Source organism: Oryctolagus cuniculus, chromosome 18, assembly GCF_964237555.1.
Source record: "Oryctolagus cuniculus chromosome 18, mOryCun1.1, whole genome shotgun sequence".
Taxonomy (NCBI): Eukaryota; Metazoa; Chordata; class Mammalia; order Lagomorpha; family Leporidae; genus Oryctolagus; species Oryctolagus cuniculus.
In genome coordinates this window covers 50,141,321-50,163,768 of record NC_091449.1, presented here as the reverse complement: position 1 = coordinate 50,163,768, position 22,448 = coordinate 50,141,321, and the positions used below count along the sequence as shown (strand labels likewise).

At 58.2% G+C, this 22,448-nt stretch overlaps 4 protein-coding genes across 4 annotated transcripts in view; all 4 read right to left on the bottom strand.

Moving 5' to 3' along the window:
- Positions 1-4,089: 4,089 nt before the first annotated feature.
- Positions 4,090-22,448, bottom strand: part of LOC138846539 (cocaine esterase-like) — a 32,952-nt gene continuing 14,593 nt past the window's right edge. Inside the window, exon 6 of the mRNA XM_070062553.1 lies at positions 4,090-4,166. Within this exon, the coding sequence (XP_069918654.1) occupies positions 4,090-4,166 (77 nt within the window). The remainder of the gene's footprint in view (positions 4,167-22,448) is intronic.
- LOC138846735 (cocaine esterase-like) lies at positions 4,607-5,851 on the bottom strand. Its single transcript, XM_070063314.1, has 2 exons — positions 5,177-5,851; positions 4,607-4,776 (listed from the first exon to the last, which is right to left on the bottom strand). Exons 1-2 carry the CDS (start codon positions 5,319-5,321, stop codon positions 4,607-4,609), a joined length of 315 nt encoding a protein of 104 aa, XP_069919415.1. The 5' UTR covers positions 5,322-5,851.
- On the bottom strand, positions 5,953-7,838 carry LOC138846734 (cocaine esterase-like). Its single transcript, XM_070063313.1, has 4 exons — positions 7,722-7,838; positions 6,960-7,081; positions 6,621-6,879; positions 5,953-6,208 (listed from the first exon to the last, which is right to left on the bottom strand). Exons 1-4 carry the CDS (start codon positions 7,836-7,838, stop codon positions 6,110-6,112), a joined length of 597 nt encoding a protein of 198 aa, XP_069919414.1. The 3' UTR covers positions 5,953-6,109.
- Positions 13,318-22,107, bottom strand: LOC138843095 (cocaine esterase-like). The gene is made up of 12 exons (XM_070062576.1): positions 21,912-22,107; positions 18,976-19,180; positions 17,945-18,083; positions 17,170-17,303; positions 16,830-17,088; positions 16,324-16,422; positions 15,914-16,054; positions 15,738-15,818; positions 15,373-15,517; positions 14,848-14,985; positions 14,295-14,367; positions 13,318-14,070 (listed from the first exon to the last, which is right to left on the bottom strand). The coding sequence occupies exons 1-12, from the start codon at positions 21,988-21,990 to the stop codon at positions 13,887-13,889; spliced, it is 1,677 nt and encodes a 558-aa protein (XP_069918677.1). The 5' UTR covers positions 21,991-22,107; the 3' UTR covers positions 13,318-13,886.

Here is a 22,448-nt window from a genome sequence, read left to right as displayed (position 1 = left end):
CCCCCATCTCCCAGCCAGCAGTGCTGTCCCTGCCCAGCCCAGGACATCCCACAGCTCCCGAGGCTCCTGGGACCTAGCACCCTCCCTGAGCACTAGGAGTCAGCGCAGGTGACAGCCCTGGGGGCGAGGAGAGCGTCCTTTCTGCTGACTGCCCTCGGTCACAGGAGGTAGAGCTGTGAGCACCAGACTGACCAGGCTCCCCTGCTAGGAGGCTCATGCTCCAGGCAGCAAGAAGGGAAGAAAGGAAGCGTCCTCTAGGGGGCGGTGTAGTGGCGCTCGGGTGCACCCACAGCCTGCATGGCCAGCATCCCCTACACAGGTCCATCCTGGCTGCTTCACCTGGATCCAGCTCCCTGCTAATGGGTTGGGAACGTAGTAGAATCCCCCAGTGCCTGGGCCCTGCACCCTCCTGGAGGCCCTGGATGGCTCCTGGTTTTGGACTGGCCCAGCCCTGACTGTTATGCACACATGTGGAGGGAATCAGAGGATGGAAGATCTGTTTTCCCTTTCTGTCTGCAACTCAGCATTTCCAATAAAGAAGAAATCTTTCAAGAAAAATAAAACATCTGGACATCATGTTGTAATACATATCATTTAAAAAAAAAACAGAAAGAGAGCATGTTCTCTAAAAGAGATGGCATTGGTGCGATGAATGGAGGAGGGAGGTGATTGTGCCCAGGACAGGACAAGCACAGCTGACCTGGGGACCAGTGAGGGAGGAGGTGACGAAGTCACCTAATGGGGAAGCCCAGGGTCAGAAAAGAGTTTCTACCAACTCATCTGCTGGTTCAGCTTCCAAAAGGCCCCACACAGGCCTCAGACAGGAGCCTTGAACTCCAGCAGGGTCTCCCACGTGGGAGCATCAGGGGCCTGGGACAGAGCCATCTTCCACTGCTTTCCCAGGCACATTACAGGCAGCTGCACTGGGAGACCAGCAGGCAGAGCTGGAGCCAGTGTTCCTAGGGGCCGCCAGTGCACAGTGCTGACTTGCTCTGCAATGCCAGCTCCAGTCTTGGGCCTTTGGAATGAGGAGATAAAGGCTCCAGGACACACCCAGGAGTGGTGCCGTCTTGGCCTGGGCTCCCAGAATGCCAGGCACGGAGGTGTGGTCAGCTTTGCCCTGGATCCAGCCCAGGAGGACCCCTGCCAGGTGCACAGGGTCAGAGGAGACCCTGGCAGACACACAGCCCAGGGCAGGTTCATCACTGTCCTGGGGAGGGCACAGTCACCACAGCCTCAAGCAAGGGAGGGAAAGGGCCCCATTTCCCACGCCCCTTCCTGTCCCGGCTGCTGACCCGACCAGCGCTGCTCAGAGCCTTCGTGCTGGGCTCATTCCTCTGTGCCAGGACCTCAGGAGACCATGGTGGGCACCCAGGTCCCCCACTGTCCCCTCACCTGCTCCAGCCCCCCAGGCGCTGCCCTCCTGTGGCCTCAGGCTCTAACTGCAGGATTGGGCCGATCTGACCTTGGTCCCTGTTGCCCCTGGAATCCTCACAATGACCACGGTCCAGGTGCAGCAGGAGACCGCAGACAATGGCGCCGAGCCGAGCTCCCCTTCGGTACAGCCCCATGCTCCAAGGAGGCCCACGTGCACACCTCTGTGTCCCTTAGGCTGCACCCAGTGCTCCAGGCTGGGACCAGGGCCTCGGCCCTGGCCTGGGCAGGAAGCAGGCTGGGCACACCGTGGGGGTGGGGCTTGAGCGCCTCTGGTGAGATCAGACTGAGAGAAGAGAGGTCAGTAGGGACCCAGGCATGGCTGCCTCCCCTCTCACCGGGCTGCTCGGGGGTCCTTGTCCATCGCCTCAATCCTGGAGTCACCAACTTCACTGTCGTTGCCGTCTTAGTCCAAGATAGTGTAGGCATACAGGAAGCAGGACACCAGGGGGCCTTCTAAGGGGAATAAACCATTAAAAAGGGATTTTTTATTTTTTATTTATCTGAAAGGCAGAGTTAAAAATCAAGAGAAACACAGAGAGAGATCTTCCATCTACAAGTTCAGTCACAAACGTCCAGGGCTGGGTCAGCTCAACGCCAGGAGCCAGCAGCTTCTTCTGGGTCTCCCAGGTTAGCACAGGGGCCCAAGCACGTGGGCCTTCTGCTGCTTTCCTAGGCATATTAGCAGGAAGCTGGTTCGGAAGTGAAGCCGCCGGGGCTCGGCTCTGTGCCTACATGGGATGAAGGCACTGCAGATGGTGGCTTACTGCTCTGTGTCACAGCCCCTGCCCCAGGGGTCACCTGAGCCAAGGCTGGCAGGTGTCACTGTCCCGGATCCTGGAAGCTCCTCCTTGGTTTCCAGGCTGGGTGCCCACTGGGTCCAGGCCCCTCCTCCATCCTTTCCCGACTCTGCCCATCCCCTCCCTGCTCACTCAGGGTCCAGGTTTTGAGAGGTAGTGACCATGGCACTAACTAAGGGCTGAACCCAATGTGTGCTGTGTCCCCAGCTTCTTCTGAGACACAGTTCTGTCCTCTCCTTGACAGTGAAAACCTGCTGGTCCTGATACCTGGCAACCAGGCAGGAAGAACCACGGGAATTCTGGAGCTGGAACTTTGCCAGCCCTGCATTGCAACTTTATCCCTTTGCTTGTCAGTCTTTTACACCACTTTCCCAGGATGCACCTGTGCCTCAGCTGGGACCAGGAAGGAGAAGCCATGATGGAAACATGGAAGTGTTAGAGTCTGAAAAAGCCCACCGCCCGAGGAACGACTCCAAAAGAGTTTTCTCTCATGCAACCAGCAAAGGGTTAAAGCTTTATTGATTATCCAGCATGCTGGGGCTGTCTGATCATACATGAACAGAGCAGCCCCGAATAACCAAAGGTTAGGGTTTATAAAGGCAAAAACCGCAAAACTGGGAAGGGGGGGAATGCACGGTTACTATACACAGTTGCTAAGATCAAAAGAGGGTACAAAAAAGAAAAAAATCCAAAGAGAGTACATAGTTACTAGGGTCAACATAACCTAAGACCTAGGTGAAATTAATATCCATCATAATCTTGACAATACCAGTTACAATCGTACAATTATCATTTATGATCTTGACATTAATTCAAATTATGTGTAAGACATAGACAAATCACATCTTTATCATTAACCCAGGTGCAACCTTTCTACTTTCAAGCTTGAGCAAGCATGCTAGGGGGTTTTTGTGCTCTGCCAAGGGTGATGTAGTGCGCTGCTATTGTCCGACTATTTGAGATCATAGTTTCAGACCAGAGTCTCACGGTGGGGGTTACTTTCCCAAAATGCAGTCTCAAGTGCTTCAAAATGGAGTCCCTACTGTCAAGGTGCTACTTCAGAAGTGAAATTCTGGATGGAGGGGCCATAACCATCCCTTCAGTATTCCCACAGGTGAGATGCCAACCCACTGGGTTATGCATTTAGGGCACCACCCCTGGGATGAGAAAGGGGAGGGCCCTCTCTGCCCCTGGCTGTGCTTGGGAATCCTCCTTGGGCTGCCTCTTCCTCTCTTCCTCCTGGCAACCCTGACCCATTCCTGCTGAGGGTCTCTCCGTGGGTGGCGGCCCTCAGTAGGCGTGCAGGTGTGGTCACGCTCTCTGTGCTTGAAATCAAAGCTGCTTTTGTGCACTGCCTGTGGCTGCTGCTGCTTTTGTCAGGTAGGAGGTCAGAAACAGCCTCTGTGTGTGTGTGAGAAGGGCCTGTACCCCAGCACCTGCTGTGGAAGCCCCAGAAGCCCAGCATCCTGCACTTCACATCCTGCCCAGACCCTGATAACCCACCGATCTGGGTTCTGGCCAGGCCACCTTGCAGGCAGGAGGAGTGGGGAATGGGTTTCCAGAAGCAGCAGTTGAACGAACTCCCCCTAGGGTCAGCTCCACATGGGGTCCCAGCATCCTAACCTGGCCTGTCCCTCCCCATCAGGGATCCTCTGGGTGAGCAGCTCATGGCCCACCCCAGGTCACTGGGAGATGGGAAGAGTGTGCCTGGTCCCAGGGTCCCTGTGAGTGCCAGTGGGTCCTGCAGCTGGGGAGGGAGCTGTCACGTGACTTAGGACCCTGGATGCTGGGGAGGTCCCCCCACAGGAGGGAGGGCAGAAGGTCCCAGGTCCCTGGGGATTTGGGGGGGGTCGTCTCACCCGTTGCGAGCAAAGTTGGCCCAGTACTTCATCACCCTCCTGCTCAGCAGCTCCCCCTCCTCAGTGAGGGGCACTGCAGAGGGGAGGGGCAGGGTCAGCTCGTCCACCCCAGTCCTGCAGCCCATCATGCACCTCGCTCCCAGCCCAGGTGGAGCTTGACCCCAGGATACCCTCAACCTTGCCGTCACCCCTCACCAGCTGTTCCCAGCCTTGTCAAGCCCCACGTCCCCAGTCAGCCCCTAAGTCCTGGACACTGGCTTCTTCCTTTCCAGGACGGTTTCTCCTCTCTGACACTGGGACATCATATATGAAACAGAGATGACTTTGAACCCCTGTGCACCCAAGATGGACACTAATTCCTAGGCGGACAGAGGAGGAGGGGGTACAGGCTGTGCCTTGAGGGGTTCAGATTCCATTCCCAGCTCTGCTCCCTGAATGCACCCTGGATCCCATTGAGCCTCGTCCTTTCATCCTTAGGTAGGGCGCAGGGCCCCTTCCGGGAGAGCCTGGACCTCATCCCATCCTGGTAATGGAGGAAGATTCACTTTTGCTGCCAAAGAGAAATGATCTGAAGACAAAGACAACCTCATCGCTGTGGTCGGCCCTCACGTGGGGCGGCCTGAGGTCCTTTGTGAAGCTGGGTCGATGCTGGAACTCGTAGAAGTAGACAGGGGCGTGGGTATCTGGGGACAGACAGGGAGATGGGTGGCCCCATCCCGGTGTTCTCCTACAATAACCATGGTGACGAAATGTAATTGCTGCACCAGGCTGGGTCCTGGACAGTTGGGGAGAGGTAGCAGGGGGAACAGGTGCAGTGGGCAAGCCCTGGGTTAGATCCAGCCTTGAGGTTTGTGGCTGTGAGATCTTGAAACAATCAGTGGAGCTCACTCAGCCCAGTCTTTTCTTCTGTTCCACAGTGGAGATGTCCATCTCCGGAACTGTCATGGAGGGTTACCGGGAGGAGCAACACCAAGTTCCTGGCACACCAGGACCCCATTAAGACATGGACTGGGACCTGGACAGGACAGGCATCACCCTCAGGAAAGGACCCAGCCCTGAGGCCTCAGTCCCAGATGAACTCACGCTGGAAATGTGCTACTCGGAGTGCAGGCATCACGAACATGGCGTCTGCCATCATCTCCTGGAACTGGGCTGTGAGGGTCTTGGGGTCCTCATTGCTCCCCATGTACTCGTCCATCAACAGGTCCCCCAAAGCGGGAGGCAGCATCTGGCCCAGGGGAAGGGGAAGGAGTGAGGGGAGCAGCTCCTGGGAGGGAGGCAGCAGGCTCAGGCTGGGGGACGGAGGTCCTGTATAGTCAGAAACTGGGGGAAGAACCAGGCTCCGGGAGAGCCCTCCCCAAACACACGGCAGAGCCTTGGTTCCTGGCGTCCCTGTGCGGCAGGTGTCTAATATGGGCTCTGTTGGGGCTGTTTTGTTGCTTGAGTTCCTTCACGGCCCCTCTGTCTCTCTCCTCTTGAGGGTCTGTGGTGAACAGGAGCTGAGTGGAGAGGGGAGATTCCCAAGAGTGGCATGGCTGGATCTGGAGCTTTGAAACCCGGAAACCTGCCTACCTCTTGGGCTATGGGGGAACTCAGGAGCGCGGGGTGGGTGGGGCTCACCTTGGGGAGGACCCAGCCATACTCATCATTGTTGACACCAATGATGCTGGGGACGGGTTGAAAGTCACCCGAGGCCAGTAGCTCCTCAGGGCATCTGGACAGGAAGACTCCATCCACCACGCCTTGGATGACCTTGAAGATCTAGGGGTCATGCAGGGTCATGGAGAAAGCTTGTGTCCCATATATTCTCATTGACCTCTGTGTCCATCCCCCATTCCTCGATCAGCCCATGGTGCTCACTCCCACCATGGGGTCTCCAGCCTGGCATCCAGGACTGGGTCCCCTGTTCCTTCCAGGGCTGGGATGTCAGGAGGCATGGATGGGAGGTAGCAGCCCCAGGGACTATGAGGTGCACACAAGCCCATCACCCCCTCACCCACGTGCACGGGGCCCAACCTAGGTGATGGCCAGCATCTCGTCTTCACTCTTGGCCCGCAAGCAGCGCACCAGGGTCTCAGAGTCCACCTGGCCACAGCCAGACAGGTTGGCCACCACCTGTAGTGGGACCACACAGGGGCTGGAACAGCCATGCTGGAGACCAGGGGTTGCCCACGGCCCCACTGGAGGCAGCTGCACCCCAAATCACACAGGGTGTGGTGTGTGCACGGCTGCAGTTGGAAGCTGATTGTTGCTCCTTCCCCATGACTTGGCACTGCCCAGCCCCAGTGGGCAGCACCTGCTGAGCTGGTTGCTGAAAACCTGGGGCTCAGGGCAGACAGCTGGTGGAGCTGAGAACCACCTCTGCCTCTGCTGGGACACAGGTGTGTGGCTTCTAACCCTAGAGCGTCTCAGTAATGCAATGGTAGGCAGCAGGGCCTGAGAACCCGATGGTCCTCCCTCCTTGTGCCCCTTGATCAGAGATGAAGTATAGGCAGGAGCAGCAGGCCTGGGCAGTGAGGACACTCACTGTGGAGACCACCTCAGACGAGCTGGAGATGAGGCTGGGCAGCAGGGCCACCCCACTCTCCATGATGGCTCCGTGGAAGAGACCTTGGTACATGGGCGACACCACATGGGATGACACACTCATGCCACCTGCAGACTCGCCGAAAATGGTGACCCGGCCAGGGTTGCCTCCAAAGTGGGCGATATTCTGCTGGACCCAGCACAGTGCGGCCACTTGGTCCAGGTAGCCCCAGTTGCCGGCGGCGTGCTGGTCTCCAGTGCTGAGAAGTGGCAGGGACAGGGATCACAGGGCTGTCCTGGTGCCACTCATCCGCAGTGCGCACCCCAGCCCCGGTCTCACCTGAAGAAGCCCAGGACTCCCAGGTGGTACTGGATGGTGACCACCACCACGTCCTCAAATGCTGCCAGTGCAGAACCGTCATACATGGAAGCCATGCCCGTAGTCCGCCCACCACTGTGGATCTACACCATCACCTGGGGAAATCAAGGGCATACCACGTGGCTCCCTCCAAACTATCCTGCTCATCCTCACCCTAGTCTAACCAGTCTTGGGTCTGTTCAGGTGCCCAGCGCACTGAACTCTGGCCAGACTGCAGGATCTGGGCCATGAACCAGGGACCCAATGCCAGCAGGAAGGCCAGGCCTCCATCCTTTGAGTCCAACTCCATCTTCAAAGCCTGGGTCCGTCAATTTCAACCCCCCCTGTGAGATGGACAAATAATGGCTGTCTATCTCATCAATCCACACGGATGCTCATCCTAGTGCCTTCCCTTCTTCAGGCCCCCACATCATCCGTGGCTGGGAGCTGTGGTGACCTCTGAGGGTAGCCAGGGGTCACTGAGTGTGCCTCCTGGGCATGAGGTGCTGCAGGTGTCTCAGGTTCATTCAAGACCATCAGTCTGACCTCTGACATCTCAACCCCTGGGATCCCATGCCAAAGGCTCAGCTGCCCACCGTGGGGGAGCAGCAGTTCTTGGCTCCCATAGTGAGAGGCTTCTGGACAGGGTGTGCTCACAGGAGGGCCCGTGCTCAGCTTCTCCTTTCTCATCTTCTAGCAGAAAGCAATGCCCTCCCACCCCGGCCGACCCTGCCCCACACTCACAGGCAGGTCAGAGCCCTCACGGGCATGTGCAGGCGAGTAGATGTTGAGGTACAGACAGTCCTCGGACATGGGGATTGAAGGCAGGGTGAGGTTCAGCTGCAGAACATCTTGACCCATCATAGCAAAGTTCTGTGGACACCTGGAGCCACCCAAGGCAGCCATTAGTCTAGAGCCTGGATCTAGTGTGCCCGACCCTCCTCGGGCCTCCTCCTAGAGCCCTTCCTACTCATGGGCCTCCCTAAGACACTTCCCACCAGGATCCAGGTCCTAGACTCTGGGTGAGCTGGGATGGTCCAACATCAGGGAACCTCAGGTGTCTGAGAGTCTGGGGACCACTCTTGACTGACAGGGGACTCTGTGGGAAGTCGTGACTTTCTTGAGGGGACACTCAGTGCTGGATGCCCAGACCCAGCCACGCCGGAGCAGGCCAGCCTCCCGCACACGAGCCTGGATGGACGGATGGCGTTTCCCCAGGAAGGGCAGTGGACGACCCTCACCTTCACTCTAGACTCAGGAACCTCCCCGTTCCCACAGTCTCCAGTCCTAAGGGCATACACGGGTCCCTGGCAAATGTCCTTGCCCTGTCGTTGGCTCAGTGACCATGACGACCCCCTCTGGTGCCCATCTCAGGGAGCTGCAGGATCTGCTGATGGAGTCGGGGCCTCCTACAAGCATGTGGAGCCAGGTGAACCTCACCCAGACACAGCGCCCCCTGCAGACAGAGAGCCTGTGGCCTCTCCTGGACACGGGGAGAGCGTCTCTGCTTTTCTCTCTGTACCTGGATTTAATGTGCTCTGAGTGCCACGTTCTGGCCCCAAAGCATTTCATGGTCACTGAATCCAGAAAGCCTAAGCAGACTCACTGAATAACACACGAGGGAGCCATCACCCACAGGGAAAGCTGGTTATGGGAGCTCTGTCCCAGACAGCTGGGCCTGGCCCAGACTCAAAGGATCTTTCCCCTGACCTCCCCCCAGGACCGGAGCTCCCCTGTGCCCTGGGAGCGCTTACATGGCTGGGTGGGAGGTCCCATCTCTCACTCCACTCCAAGCTTCAGCAGGTTCAGGAGGTGCAAAGCGCAGCGGCCCCACAGGTGGCTTGGCAAAGGGAATTCCCAGGAAGGTGTGGACGCCCGCATCGGTGCCTTCCACGTGGACCAGGCTCCCGCGCACCTGCCCCGTGTGTGTGTTCCGGATGGGGCTGGCAGGGTCCTGGCCTGTGGGCAGAGAGGTGTCAGGTGGGGGCTCCCCATGAGCTGCCCTCCCACACTGCTACTGTGGCCTCTCCTTGGCATCGGCACCTCAGCCTTGCCAAGGCCTCGGACCTACAAACACTGACCTGACCAACGTCCTCCATGAGAAACTCTTCCCCATCTCCCAGCCAGCAGTGCTGTCCCTGAGCCCAGCCCAGGACATCCCACAGCTCCCGAGGCTCCTGGGACCTATCACCCTCCCTGAGCACTAGGAGTCAGCGCAGGTGACAGCCCTGGGGGCGAGGAGAGCGTCCTTTCTGCTGACTGCCCTCGGTCACAGGAGGTAGAGCTGTGAGCACCAGACTGACCAGGCTCCCCTGCTAGGAGGCTCATGCTCCAGGTGTCAAGAAGGGAGGAAAGGAAGCGTCCTCTAGGGGGCGGTGTAGTGGCGCTCGGGTGCACCCACAGCCTGCATGGCCAGCATCCCCTACACAGTTCCATCCTGGCTGCTTCACCCCGGATCTTGCTCCCTGATGCAGGTTCACTGCTGCTCTCATGCTGTCCCTCAAGGATCTGTGTTGTGCCACGAATCAGATATGAAAAGGTCGAGATGTTCTATGGTGAGGACTCAGCACCACATGCTGGTCTTCTCAAAAGAAGAAAAAAACTGCAGCGACCTCTAACAGCTGAACCTGATGGAGCCTCTAGGTACAATTCCTGTGTACACAGGGTGAGGGGACAGAGGAATGGTCAGAAGGCACCACAGGGACGGTGCCTCCCCCTCCAGAGAGAGCCAGGGGTACACCGGTTTCTCAACACAGGAATCAGGAGGAAGAGCACAGCGAGGCAGAGGGGGAGCTGAAGCGTGAGGGAGACTCAGCAACACACGGCAACCGCACAGGGGTGCAGAGCGCGGGCGCGGGGGTGGGGAGGGGGCCTCTGCGCATCGCTGGGGTAGGGAAACGGGACACCTGCTCTGGGAACCCGACGGGCAGTCCTGCAACCCTTAACCTGGAGCTCCACCGCCCTGCAGGTCCCACCCTCGGTAGAAGCCCAAGGGAAGTGCCAACTGTTGGGCAGACACTTGGAGCAGCAGTAGCAAGGCCTCTGGGATGCTCCCCTCCTAACAGAGCGGGCGTCTGAGGGAGACCGTGGAGGGGAGAGCTCTTTCTCACTCTGTCTCTCCCTCTTTTCCTGTCTCAATGCCTTTGTCAGTAGAAATCGGGGCCTGCAATGTGGCGCTGCAGGTTAACGTCCTGACCTGGCACGATCTCTCTGTCTCTCTGCTTCTCCTCTCTCTGTGTAACTCTGATTTGCAAATAAACAAATAAATCTTTTAAAAAATCAGCAGAAATCAATCATCCCCAGCCCATGAAAGCTGACTCCTCCTCAGGAGGAACCTCCTATGTCACAGTAGGCGATGCCCGGCCACAAGGGTGCTCTGGGCCCCTGGGTCAGGGAGAGGAGAGCCTGGCCCCGGAGCGGGTGAGTAAACAGCGCCCCTGTCCTGAGCTGGTCCCAACCTTGTGCTTGTCGTTCGCCCCAACCATGGAGGACAGCGCTGCCTGCAGCAGCAGTTCCGGCTGTGAGGCTGACAGTGAGCTGAGCTCAGCAGAGTCCACGGAGGACAGGGGCGGCTTCTGTGCAGATGCTGCGTGTTTCCTGCCCCGGACACGCACAGCGACTCCCAGGGACCTTGGGAACAACTGCTCCCTCTCTGAGTGGGGACCCAGCCCCAGATATTACTTTATTAGGAATCACAGTGATGTGGGGAGATGATCTGCCTGGAAGGTCCTGGTCGCCGGGAGTGTCTGTGCATTGCAGGGCAGGCGGGGAGCCCGTGGGTGAGCATGGAGGAGGAGGAGTGGGGCCTGTGCTGGGGATTAGGTAGGGAGAGGGTGGGGTTAGAGACCTGGGCCTTTAGAATGAGGAGAAAATGGATCAAGTACACACCCCATGGGTAATACCCACGTGGGCTGATTCATGATAAAACACATGCCAGGTTCTAGGGTGGAGTCACGTTTGCCCTGGAACCTTAGCCTGCATATGTCTCTGCCAGGCGCACGGGGTCAGAGGAGACCCTGGGTTACAGATGGGCTTCTGGATTGGCACCAGGGGCTTTGAATTTTCAGGTCCAGTTACCACGACTGGGGCCACCTTGTGGGGCAGGGAGCCGCTCTGCCAAGGGAATGCAGCCCCGGAGACAAATGGTCCCAGGGCCGGTTCCTCACTGTCGGAGTCACTTGCTCCAGCAGCCTGGAGCCCAGGGAACCTCCCCAGCTCCCACGCTGCTGCCTGCCTCCCGGGCTGCCGACTAGGAGCTGTACTGCTCAGAGCCCTTATGTTGGGCTCAGTCCTCTGTGTTTGTATCCTCGGGCAGCCCCGACCCTCCACAGCCTCAGGTGCCAGCCCTGTCACTTCCACTGGCTTCAGCTACCCAGGTGTTGTTTTTCTGCGGCCGCAGGCTCTAATTGCGGGATTGGGCAGTACTGATCCTGGTTCCTGTTACTGCCGGCGGGATCCTCACTGGGTACCAGGACGAGGAGGAGTAGCAGGAGCCTGCAGGTCACGGTGCCCTAAGCCTGTCGCTGTGTCCACATGGTCTGAGGCAGGTCCGCAGGTGGGGCTCTGTGCCCAGAGGCTGCCTGGAGTGCTCCAGGGGCAGATCCTGGCCCAGCCCAGGACAGGCAGGGAACAGGCGGGGGTGGGGTGGGGCTTGTAGGCCTTGCAGGAGAGCAGGACTGAGAGGACTGGGCCTGGCGGGGCTGCCTCCTCTGGCTCCTCTCCTGGCCTCTGCCTCCCTGGCTCCTGCCTCCCTGGCTCCTGGCTCCTCTGGGTGTCCAATCCCTCTCCTCAGTCCTGGAGTCACCAAGTTTACTGTCCTCGCCGGCTGACTCCAGGATAGTGTAGGGATGGACAGCAAGCAGCACTGGGCTGTGACTGGACACCCTGGAGGCCTTCTCTGAGAATCTATTTTTAAAAAAGATGTATTTATTTATTTGAAAGGCAGAGTTCCAGAGAGTAAAGGAGAGATAAGGGAGTGATTTTTTTTTTAATATTTGCTTATTTTACGTGAAAGTCACAGATACACAGAGAGAGAGGCAAAAGCAGAGAGAGAGGTCTTCTTTCTGCTGGTTCACTCCCCACATGGCTACAATGGCCAGGCTGTGCCGATCTGAAGCCCGGAGCCAGGAGCTTCCTCCAGGACTCCCATGCGGCTGCAGGGGCCCAAGGACCTGGGCCATCCTCACTGCTTTCCCAGGCTACAGCTGAGACCTAGTTCAGAATGGAGCAGCCAGGTGTCAAACTGGTGCCCATTTGGGATGCCAGCACTACAGTCCAGGGCATTAACCCACTGAGCCACACTGCCAGCCCCTGCTATCAATTTTTATATCACTTTCCCAGGATGTACCTGTGGGTCAGCTGACCCAGGAAGGAGAAGCCATGATGGAAACAGGGAAGTGAAATTCTGGATGGAGGGGCCATAACCATCCCTTCAGTATTCCCACAGGTGAGATCCCACCCCACTGGGTTATGCATTTAGGGCACCGCCCCCTGAGATGAGAAAGGGGAGGGCCCTCTCTGCCCCTGGCTGTGCTTGGGAATCCTCCTTGGGCTGCCTCTTCCTCTCTTCCTCCTGGCAACCCTGGCCCATTCCTGCTGAGGGTCTCTCCGTGGGTGGCGGCCCTCAGTAGGCGTGCAGGTGTGCTCAAGCTCTCTGTGCTTGAAATCAAAGCTGCTTTTGTGCACTGCCTGTGGCTGCTGCTGCTGTGAATCCTCATCTCCATGGGGACAAGAACCTTGAGTAAAATGTAAGACCCAGGGCCCACACCTTCCCCACCGGGCACCCAGCAGGGTACGTGTGGTCCTGTGACAGCAGTGGTGGGGGGGCCGGGAGTCAGCCTGAGTGTAGGAAACATCAGGCTCCCTGCAGGAAGGAGGAGCAGCCTGGGCACGGGAGCCCCCAGGGGAAGTGGACCCTGGCTCATGAAGGCTGCCTTTGTGCTCCCTGAGAACTGGCCTTGACCTCTGCTCAGCCCAGGGCTCTCTCAGCCACCATGGCCAGGGCTAGCCCAGGGCAAAGTCCAGAGGGAGAAACATTATCTGTGTACCCCACGTGGGTGGCAGGGGCCCAAGCCCTTGGGCCCTCCTCTGCTGCTTTCCCAGGTGCCTTACTAGAGATCTGGATCAGGAGTATAGCAGTTGGAACCTCAACTGTCACTCATATGAGATGCCAGCGACATGCTTAGAGGCTTGAACCCCTGTGCAAAGCAACAGCCCTATACTCTAGGTTACTGCATTAATGATTCATGGTATCCCAGCTGTGCAGGTAACCAGGTGTCTCTTGAGAGCTGAGGGTCTAAAAAAAAAGTGGCAGGTTCACTCAGGTGAATGTGACTCAGTGTGAAAGGACTAGAACCCTTTATTTGTGCTGCATGGATGGGATTGAGGGCGCCACTCATGGCAGCCTGCAGGGACGAAGCCACGGTGACTCGTGGAGTCCGGGTCCTCTGTGGCCTCTAAGAGATGTGAGATCACAGGCATGCTGGGAGGAGGAGTAGGGGGAGGGCTTGAGGCACCCAGGGGTGGGCAACAATGCCCAACCCAGCTCCTTCCTTGTGGGGAGGGCCTGGGGCTGGGAGGAGAGGAGAGGGAGGGTGCGGAGAAGGTGGAGGGGCAAGAAGCAGGAGGGGCCCAGGGCACAGTGGGTGTTGAGGAAGCTGGGCGGGCACTGGTGTTGCCCAACACAGCTCCAAGGAGGGTGTATGGAATGTGTCTCACACGAGGGACCCAGGGCAGGCTTGGCAATGAACCTCAAGCCGTGAGTTCCCCCCAATGGTCAGCTGAGTTGACAGAGGCAGGGAGGATTGAGTGGCCACGTTAGAGTGCCCAATACATTCTCTGTGGATGTGTGTGAGTGCATCGGGGCCCCACCTGCACTGGAGCCCCTGTCCCCCACCCCCACACAGGCAGCTACAGCTCTGTGTGCTGCTCAGCTCCTCTTAGCTCCTGGACCCTCTGGGGCAGGGTGTGGGTCCAGAACTGGAGCCTGCGGGCCTTCAGGGCCTGGCCCACTGCAGGCTGCACGTTCAGCTGCAGGTATCGCTCGTCCTGGTCGAACATGGGCCAGTGTGGCAGGCCCTCGCCATTGGGGTTCCTGCAGACAAGACACAGACGTGAGCTGCTCATGGCCCACCCCAAGGTCACTGGGAGATGGGAAGAGTGTGCCTGGTCCCATGGCCCCTGTGAGTGCCAGTGGGTCCTGCAGCTGGCGAGGGACTGTCACATGACTTAGGTCCCTGGATCCTGGTGAGGTCCCCCCAGAGGAGGGAGGGCAGAGGGTCCCAGGTCCCTGGGGATTTGAAGGGGGGGTTTTCTCACCCGTTGTGAGCAAAGTTGGCCGAGTACTTCATCACCCTCCTGCTCAGCAGCTCCTCCTCCTCAGTGAGGGGCACTGCAGAGGGGAGGGCCAGGGTCAGCTCGGCCACCCCAGTCCTGCAGCCCATCATGCACCACGCTCCAGCCCAGGTGGAGTAGACCCTCGGCTACTCGCAACCTGTTTGTCTTTCCTTCACCATTAGGACCAGCCTTTGTCATTTTCATGTCCCATTCATCCCCTAAGTCATCGACTCTGCATATTTCTTTACCAAGACGGTTGCTTCCCTCTGTCCCTGGGACATTTGTAAGGAAACAGACCTGACTTTGAACCCATGTGCACCCAGGCAGGACACTTATCCCTGGGAGGGCTCAGGAGGAGGGAGCAGAGGCTGCATCATGGGGGCTCTCAGACCCAAACCTGGCTCCGCCCTCTGAGCTATAAGACTTTGGAACCTGGATCCCATCTGAGCCTCCTGCTTTCATCCCAATGGGGGGTGCAGAGCCCCTCAGAGAGAGCCTGGACCTCATCCCATCCTGGTAATGGAGGAAGATTCACCTTTGCTGCCAAAGAAATGTGATCTGAACACAAAGAGCAGCTCATCGCCGTGGTCGGCCCTCACGTGGGGCGGCCTGAGGTCCTTTGTGAAGCTGGGTTGATGCTGGAACTCGTAGAAGTAGACAGGGGCATGGGAACCTGGGGATGGACAGGGAGATGCGTGACCATGGGAACCACACATCACGGCCACACTAGGCTGGGTCCTGGCAGTATAGCAGAATCCCGGGTGGAGCAGGTGCAGTGGGCATGACCTGGATTAGATCTCGCCTTGTGCTTCGTGGCTATGAGGTTTGGGAACAGTGAGTGGAGCTCACTCAGATGTCGCCTCCTAGTTCAATAAAGGACATATCCATCTCCAGGTTCAGTCATGGGGGTTTAGTGAGAGGAGTGACACCAAGTCCCCGGCACTCTGGGGCCCACTTAAGACATGGATCAGGACCTGGACAGGACAGGTGTCACCCTCAGGAAAGGACCCAGCTCTGAGCTGCCCCTAGCGAGTGAGGCCTCAGTCCCAGATGAACTCACGCTGGAAATGTGCTACTCGGAGTGCAGGCACCACGAACATGGCGTCTGCCATCATCTCCTGGAACTGGGCCATGAGGGTCTTGGGGTCCTCATTGCTCCCCATGTACTCGTCCATCAACAGGTCCCCCAAAGCGGGAGGCAGCATCTGGCCCAGGGGAAGGGGAAGGAGTGAGGGGAGCAGCTCCTGGGAGGGAGGCAGCAGGCTCAGGCTGGGGGACGGAGGTCCTGTATAGTCAGAAACTGGGGGAAGAACCAGGCTCCAGGAGACCCCACCCAAACACACGGCAGAACCTTTGTTCCCAGAGTCCCTGTGTGGGCAGGTGTCTGGGATGCGCTCTGTTGTGGCAGGAGCCTGGGGGCCTCACCAGCTGTTTTGTTACTTGATGCGTAATCTCCCGCATCGCCTGTCTGTCTCTCTCCTCTTGAGGGTCAATGGCAAATAGGAGCTGATGGAGAGGTGAGAGTCCCATGTTGGCATGGCTGTGCCTAGAGTTTTGAAGCCCAAAAACCTGCCCACCACATGGGCAATATGGGCACTCACCTTGGGGATGACCCAGCCATACTCATCATTGTTGACACCAATGATGCTGGGGACGGGTTGAAAGTCAGGCGAGGCCAGCAGTTCCTCGGGGTGTCTGGGCAGGAAGACTCCGTCCACCACCCCTGGGATGAGCATGAAGGGCTGTGGGGTCACACGGGTCAGGGAGAAAGTTTTTGTTGCAGGTATTTTACGCTGCCCTCCTTGTAAATCCCCCAAGCCTGGCTGAGCCCAGGCTGAGCCCAGGTTGTTCCCTCCCACCATGGGGTCCCCCGCCTGGTATACAGGACTGTGCCTCCTGTTCCCTTCCAGGGCTGGGATGTCAGGAGGGCATGGATGGGAGGTAGCAGCCCCAGGGACTATGAGGTTCACACAAGCCCATCACCCCCTCACCCACGTGCACGGGGCCCAACCTGGGTGATGGCCAGCATCTCCTCTTCACTCTTGGCCCGCAAGCAGCGCACCAGGGTCTCAGAGTCCACCTGGCCACAGCCAGACAGGTTGGCCACCACCTGTAATGGGACCACACAGGGGCTGGCACAGCCATGCTGGAGACTGGGGTTGCCCACGGCCCCATTGAAGGCAGCTGCACCCCAAATCACACAGGGTGTGGTGTGTGCTCGGCTGCAGTGGAAGCTGATTGTTGCTCCTTCCCCATGACTTGGCACCGCCCAGCCACAGTGGGCAGCACCTGCTGTGCTGGTTGCTGACAACCTGGGGCTCAGGCGGGCAGAGTGGCAGAGCCAAGAATCACCTCTGTTACCACTGGGGCTCAGATGGCACATTCTGACCCCAGACCTCCTCAGCAGTTCGCAGATAGGCAGCAGTGCCTGTGTACCCAATGACCTCATAGTGACCACTTCAGCAAGACTAAGAGAGGCAGGAGCAGCAGTGCTGGCTGGGCAGTGAGGACACTCACTGTGGAGACCACCTCAGATGAGCTGGTGATGAGGCCGGGCATTAGGGCCACCCCACTCTCCATGATGGCTCCGTGGAAGAGACCTTGGGACATGGGTGACAGCATATGGGATGACACACTCGTGCCACCTGCAGAATCGCCGATAATGGTGACCCGGCCAGGGTTGCCTCCAAAGTGGGCGATATTCCGCTGTACCCAGCGCAGTGCAGCCACTTGGTCCAGGTAGCCCCAGTTGCCGGTGGCGTGCTGGTCTCCAGTGCTGAGAAGTGGAAGGGATAGCGGTCAGAGGGCTGTCCTGGTGCCACTCTTCCCGCAGTGCCCACCCCAGCCCTGGTCTCACCTGAAGAAGCCCAGGACTCCCAGGCGGTACTGGATGGTGACCATCACCACATCCTCAAATGCCGCCAGCGCAGAACCGTCATACAAGGAAGCCATGCCCATAGTCAACGCACCACCGTGGATCCACACCATCACCTGGGGGGTCAAGGATGGACCTTGTGGCTCCCCCCAGTGTAAAGCCTGCTCATCTCCAAATTGATCTAACCAATTTTGGGATCTGTGCAGGTGCCCAGCACACTGAACTCCACCCAGACAGCAGGATCTGGGCCATGAGCCAGGGACCCAGTGCCAGCAGGAAGGCCAAGCCTCCCATCCTTGGAGTTCTAGCCCTTGTTTCAGAGCTTGGCTGCATCAATTCCAGAACCTGCAGTGAGGTGGAAAGCTAAGGGCTGAGTCTTGGTCCTTCCATATGGATATTATTCAAAGTGCCCTCCCTCCCCAGGGGCTGCCCAAGCATCCATGGCTGATGTCCTGTGTGACCTCCAAGGTCAGCCCTCACCACACAGCAGAGTGAGTCTCCTGGGTAAGAGGATGATGGCAGTATCCTGGGGCCATCCAGGACCCACTCATTCTGACCTCTGACAGCAGACAGGCCCCTGGGACACCACGCCCAGGCCTCAGCTGCCCAGCATGGGGGAGCAGCTCTTTTTGGCTCTGAGAGTGAGAGGCTTCTGGACAGGGTGTGCTCACAGGACACCCGTGCTCAGCTTCTCCTTTCTCATCTTCTAGCAGAAGGCAATGCACTCCCACCCCGGCCCACCCTCCCCCACACTCACAGGCAGGTCAGAGCCCTCACGGGCATGTGCAGGCGAGTAGATGTTGAGGTACAGGCAGTCCTCGGACATGGGGATGGAAGGTGGGGTGATGTTCACCTGCAGAACATCTTGACCCATCATAGCCAAGTTCTGCAGACACCTGGAGCCACACAAGGCAAGATGCTAGTCCAGGGCTCTGCAGTGGCCCACACCAGACCCTCCCCATCCCCTGCCTCTTGCAACGCTGCTCACTCATGGTCCTACTCTACGCCCTTCCCACCATGATACACCTCTTAGACTCTGGGCAAGTCGGGATGGCGCCGACATCCAGGGAGCCTCAGGTGTGTGAGGGACTTGGGCACCACTTCCTGACTCTCAGGAGACTCGAGGGAGGTTGTGACTGCAGTGACACTCAGTGGAGGTGACAGCAGTGCTGGATGCCCAGACCCTGCCATGCCCGGAGCAGGCCAGCCTCCCATACACGCTGCCTGGGTGGACGGATGGCGTTTCTCCAGGAAGGCCAGGTGGGCTTCTGTGGCCTTAATTCTAGATTCTCTGGGAACCTCATCGCTCCCACACTCTCAGTCGTAAGGACAGACAAATGTCCCTTGGTCAGTGTCCCTTGGCTCAGTGACCATGGCAGCCACCAATGTTCCCTTCTCAGGGACCTGCAGGGTTTGCTGCTGGAAGTCAGCGAGAGCAGGGACTCCTACAGATGTCATGGAGCCAAGCTGGCCCTCACCCAGAGCCAGCGCCCCTGGCTGCACAGAACCTGTGGCGAAAGTGAACGAGGGGAGGTGGGTCTCTGCTTCTCTCTGCAGCACCTGGAGCTCACGCCCTCTGAGTGTCAAGTCCTGGGCAGGAGCCTGGCAGCAGCCAGGAGCCTCCTGAGCCTTCGCAGGCTTGCTGGAATCTTGCACATGGCAATCCTGCACACAGGAGGATCGTGGCTTTCAGGTGTGAGTTAAAGGACAGCTGGGCTGGCCCACTGCTCAAAGGATCTCCTCCCCCACCCCCGGTCCAGAGCTTCCCTGTGCCCTGGGAGGGCTTACATGGCTGGGTGGGAGGTCCCATCCCTCACTCCACTCCAAGCTTCAGCAGGTTCAGGAGGTGCAAAGCGCAGCGGCCCCAGAGGTGGCTTGGCAAAGGGAATTCCCAGGAAGGTGTGGACGCCTGCATCGGTGCCTTCCACGTGGACCAGGCTCCCGCGCACTTGCCCCGTGTGCGTGTTCCGGATGGGGCTGGCAGAGTCCTGGCCTGTGGGCAGATTGGTGCATCAGGTGGGGGCTCCCCATGAGCTGCCCTCCCACACTGCTGCTGTGGCCTCTCCTTGGCATCAGCACCTCAGCCTTGCCAAGGCCTCGGACCTACAAACAGATTTCCTGCAAGTGCCTTATGATTCCACTCAAATGAGCGGTCAGAAATAGCGTATCCATAGTGATAGGAAGCAGAGCAGTGTGTTTCTGATGCTGAGGCCGGGATCGCACCGAGTGGAAGAACTGACAGAGTGATCTCTGTGAATGGAATAAACAGCCATGGAAGTGCACAGTGGACATTGTGCAAGGCCCTGGGAACCTTGCTGGCCCCTGAGCAGGAGGCCCTAGGCTGGGTGGACAGAAGCCCACGATACCAGTCACCTTTTTCCACTCATGGTTTTTAATTACATTCTTCCTCTATGTGGGCTCAGTAACCATAGAAGCAATGAACTTTTCAGACCGAAAATATTCAGGAAAATATATTGTGTGTCTGTGCTCAGTATTACAGACTTTTCTCTCACTCTTCCTGACGCTGATATAACAGTTACTTACCCAGCACTTGCGTTGTGTGGTAGAACTCATCTGGGAATGATTTAACGTGTGCCAGAGAACTGTGGCACATACACGCAAACACGATGCGGCTTTCCGTACAGAAGTCGAGCGTCCCAGTTTTGGAATAGGCGCTCTGGAATTTAGGAATAGACTCCCAGTTCAGGAATAGACTCCCAGTTCAGGAATAGACTCCCAGTTCAGGAATAGCCTGCAGCCTGCTGGAGGACCAGCAGAACGCACCCCTCATCTGATGCACCCTGTGGCCAATCTCAGACACACCCACCTGTGGCCAAATCAGACTTTATTATTGGTGTGGCTGGGCCAGGGAGTTAAGAGTCTTTGCTTCAAACTCCCCTTCCTCTGGCTCACGGAAGGGGCTTTTATACACACACACAGAGCGTAAGCTGGGAAATGGGGTGGGGGGAGTCTGAGCTCTAGGTAGTGTCCTTAGCATTCATCTCCCTGAGCTGTGGCTCTCTATGGGCCAATTTGTACCTGGATTTCAGACACGCACACACCCTGTGTCCTTTCAGTGTCAACCTGGTGACTGTTCCGTCCTGAGTGGTCATCTACTTTGTTTGCCCTAAGATTTATTTATGTGTTTGTGTGAAAGGCAGAGCTACTTACAGAGAGAGGGAGGAAGGAAAAGAGACTCAGAGATCTTGCACCCACAGGTTTACTCCCCAAAGGGCCACAATGGCTGGGGCTGGGCCAGACCAAAGCCAGGAGCCTGCAACTCCATCCAGGTCTCCCAAGCACTTGGACCATGTTCCTCAGTTTTCCCAGGGGCGTCAGCAGGGAGCGGGATCAGAAGTGGAACAGTCAGGACTCAAACCTGCGCTCACGTGGGATGCCAGCTTCGCAGGTGGCAGCTTAACCCTCTGGGCTTCCACGCTGCCCCCTCGATTGTTTCTTTGAGGAATAAGACTTTTGCAGGAATAAAAAACAACTTCCTCATTAGAATACGGCCAAGGGATTTATTTTTGTGTTCTTGGCGGGGGAGTGGACATGAGGCTCCTCCAGGGAGAAACTGGGCCTTTTTTTTTTAATCTTTGGGAGACTCTGTGACAACACCAAGAGACAACTGGATTCTTTCCGAGCATGAGAGCAACAGGAAATACTGTTTGAGCCACTGGGGCTGGAGTTTCGGCCCCGCAGCTTAACCTGCTGCCGGTCACACCAGCATCCCGCATCAGAGTGCCTGTTGGATCCCAGCTGTTGTGCTTCTGATCCAGTTCCCTGCTCACGAGCCTGAGAAGGCAGTGGAAGCTGGCCCAGGTCCTCGGGCCTGATTCCTGGTTCCCACAGGGCCCATCCCCAAGTGTTGCAGCCATCTAGGGAGTGAACCGGCAGATGGAAGCGCACTCGCTCTCTGGTCTCCCTCTCTCTGTCAATTTTCAAATAAGTAAATATTTAAAAATCGATAAATGAATAAAAATGGCAACTGCATGGCCGGGCTGAGCTTCCTGCCAGGCTCAGACATCCGTGAGAGTCTGGGCAAAGGGCGGGGAATGGTGGAATTCCAGCTGGGTTGGGCACAGGGGAGGGTGAGTGTGGAGCCCCTGGGCAGAGTAGATTGGGACAGGGTGGGGGAGAAGGCCTGTCAACCTAGAGCATTCAGGGTCGGACACCCAGGCCCCATCTCACCTGGGTGAGCTCTGGGAAGGTCAGGGAGGGCCCGGGCAGGCACAGAGCCCCTGGTCTTTGCCTTCAAGTGGAAGCCTCTGGCCCCAGGGCAGCCGGGTGGGCTGAGGGGCCCTGTGGCTTCTGAGATCAGCCGGGGCCCCCATGCTCCCTGCTATTAACCTTCAGAGGGGACCAGGTGCCTCTGGCCAAGGGCACCCAAGAGAGTCCCTGGCAAGGCGAAGATGTTGATAATTGTTTTCAGGACCGCGGGTCGGGGCTCCAACAGCCACACACACAGGAAGGGAACGCCTGGACCACTCAACCCAAGTTGCCCTCTTAGAGCCCCTCCTGTTAGGTGCACTCCTCGGTGTCTGGGGCCTCGGGCAGCCCTGACACTCTACAAGCCTCAGGGGCCCACCCTGGGTGCTGGGGTCTGCGCTGTCACTTCTGACCCCTCCACCAGCCCTGGTGCTGCCCTCCTGCGGCCGCAGGCTCTAACTGCGGGATTGGGCAGGTCTGACCCGGATCCCTGTTGCCGCCTGCGGGAGCCTCACCATTGGCCGGGACAAGGAGGAGCAGCAGGAGCCCGCAGACCAGGGCGCAGAGCCGCGTGTCCATTCGGTGCGTCCCCATGGTCCCAGGCAGGTCCGCGTGTGCACTGCTGCAGCCCTGAGGCTGTCCCAGGTACTCCAGGTTGAGGATCAGGACCTCACCCAACCTGCCCAAAAGGGAGTTTGGCCTGGGCGGGGAGCAGGCGGGACGAACCTGGGGGCGGGGCTTGGGGGCCAGGCTAGAGTGGGACTGAGCAGGCAGAGGCCAGCACACCGGTGAGGAATGGCCTCCTCCCCTCTATCAGGCCCCTGCGTGCTGTGCCGGGACCCTCCCCTCTGTCCTGGGGTTCCTGTGCTCACTGTTCTGGCAGCTGTGGCCCAGGAGGTGGAGAGCAGGGAGCAATGGGCTGTGACTGCAAACACCGGGAGAGTCTGGGGCAAGATCAGGACCCCTCCTAGAGAGGAGCGGGATGACCTGCGGGGACGCGGGACTGGGCTGGCACCTGCACTGCCTGGTGACTGCCCCCAGCACTGCCAGCT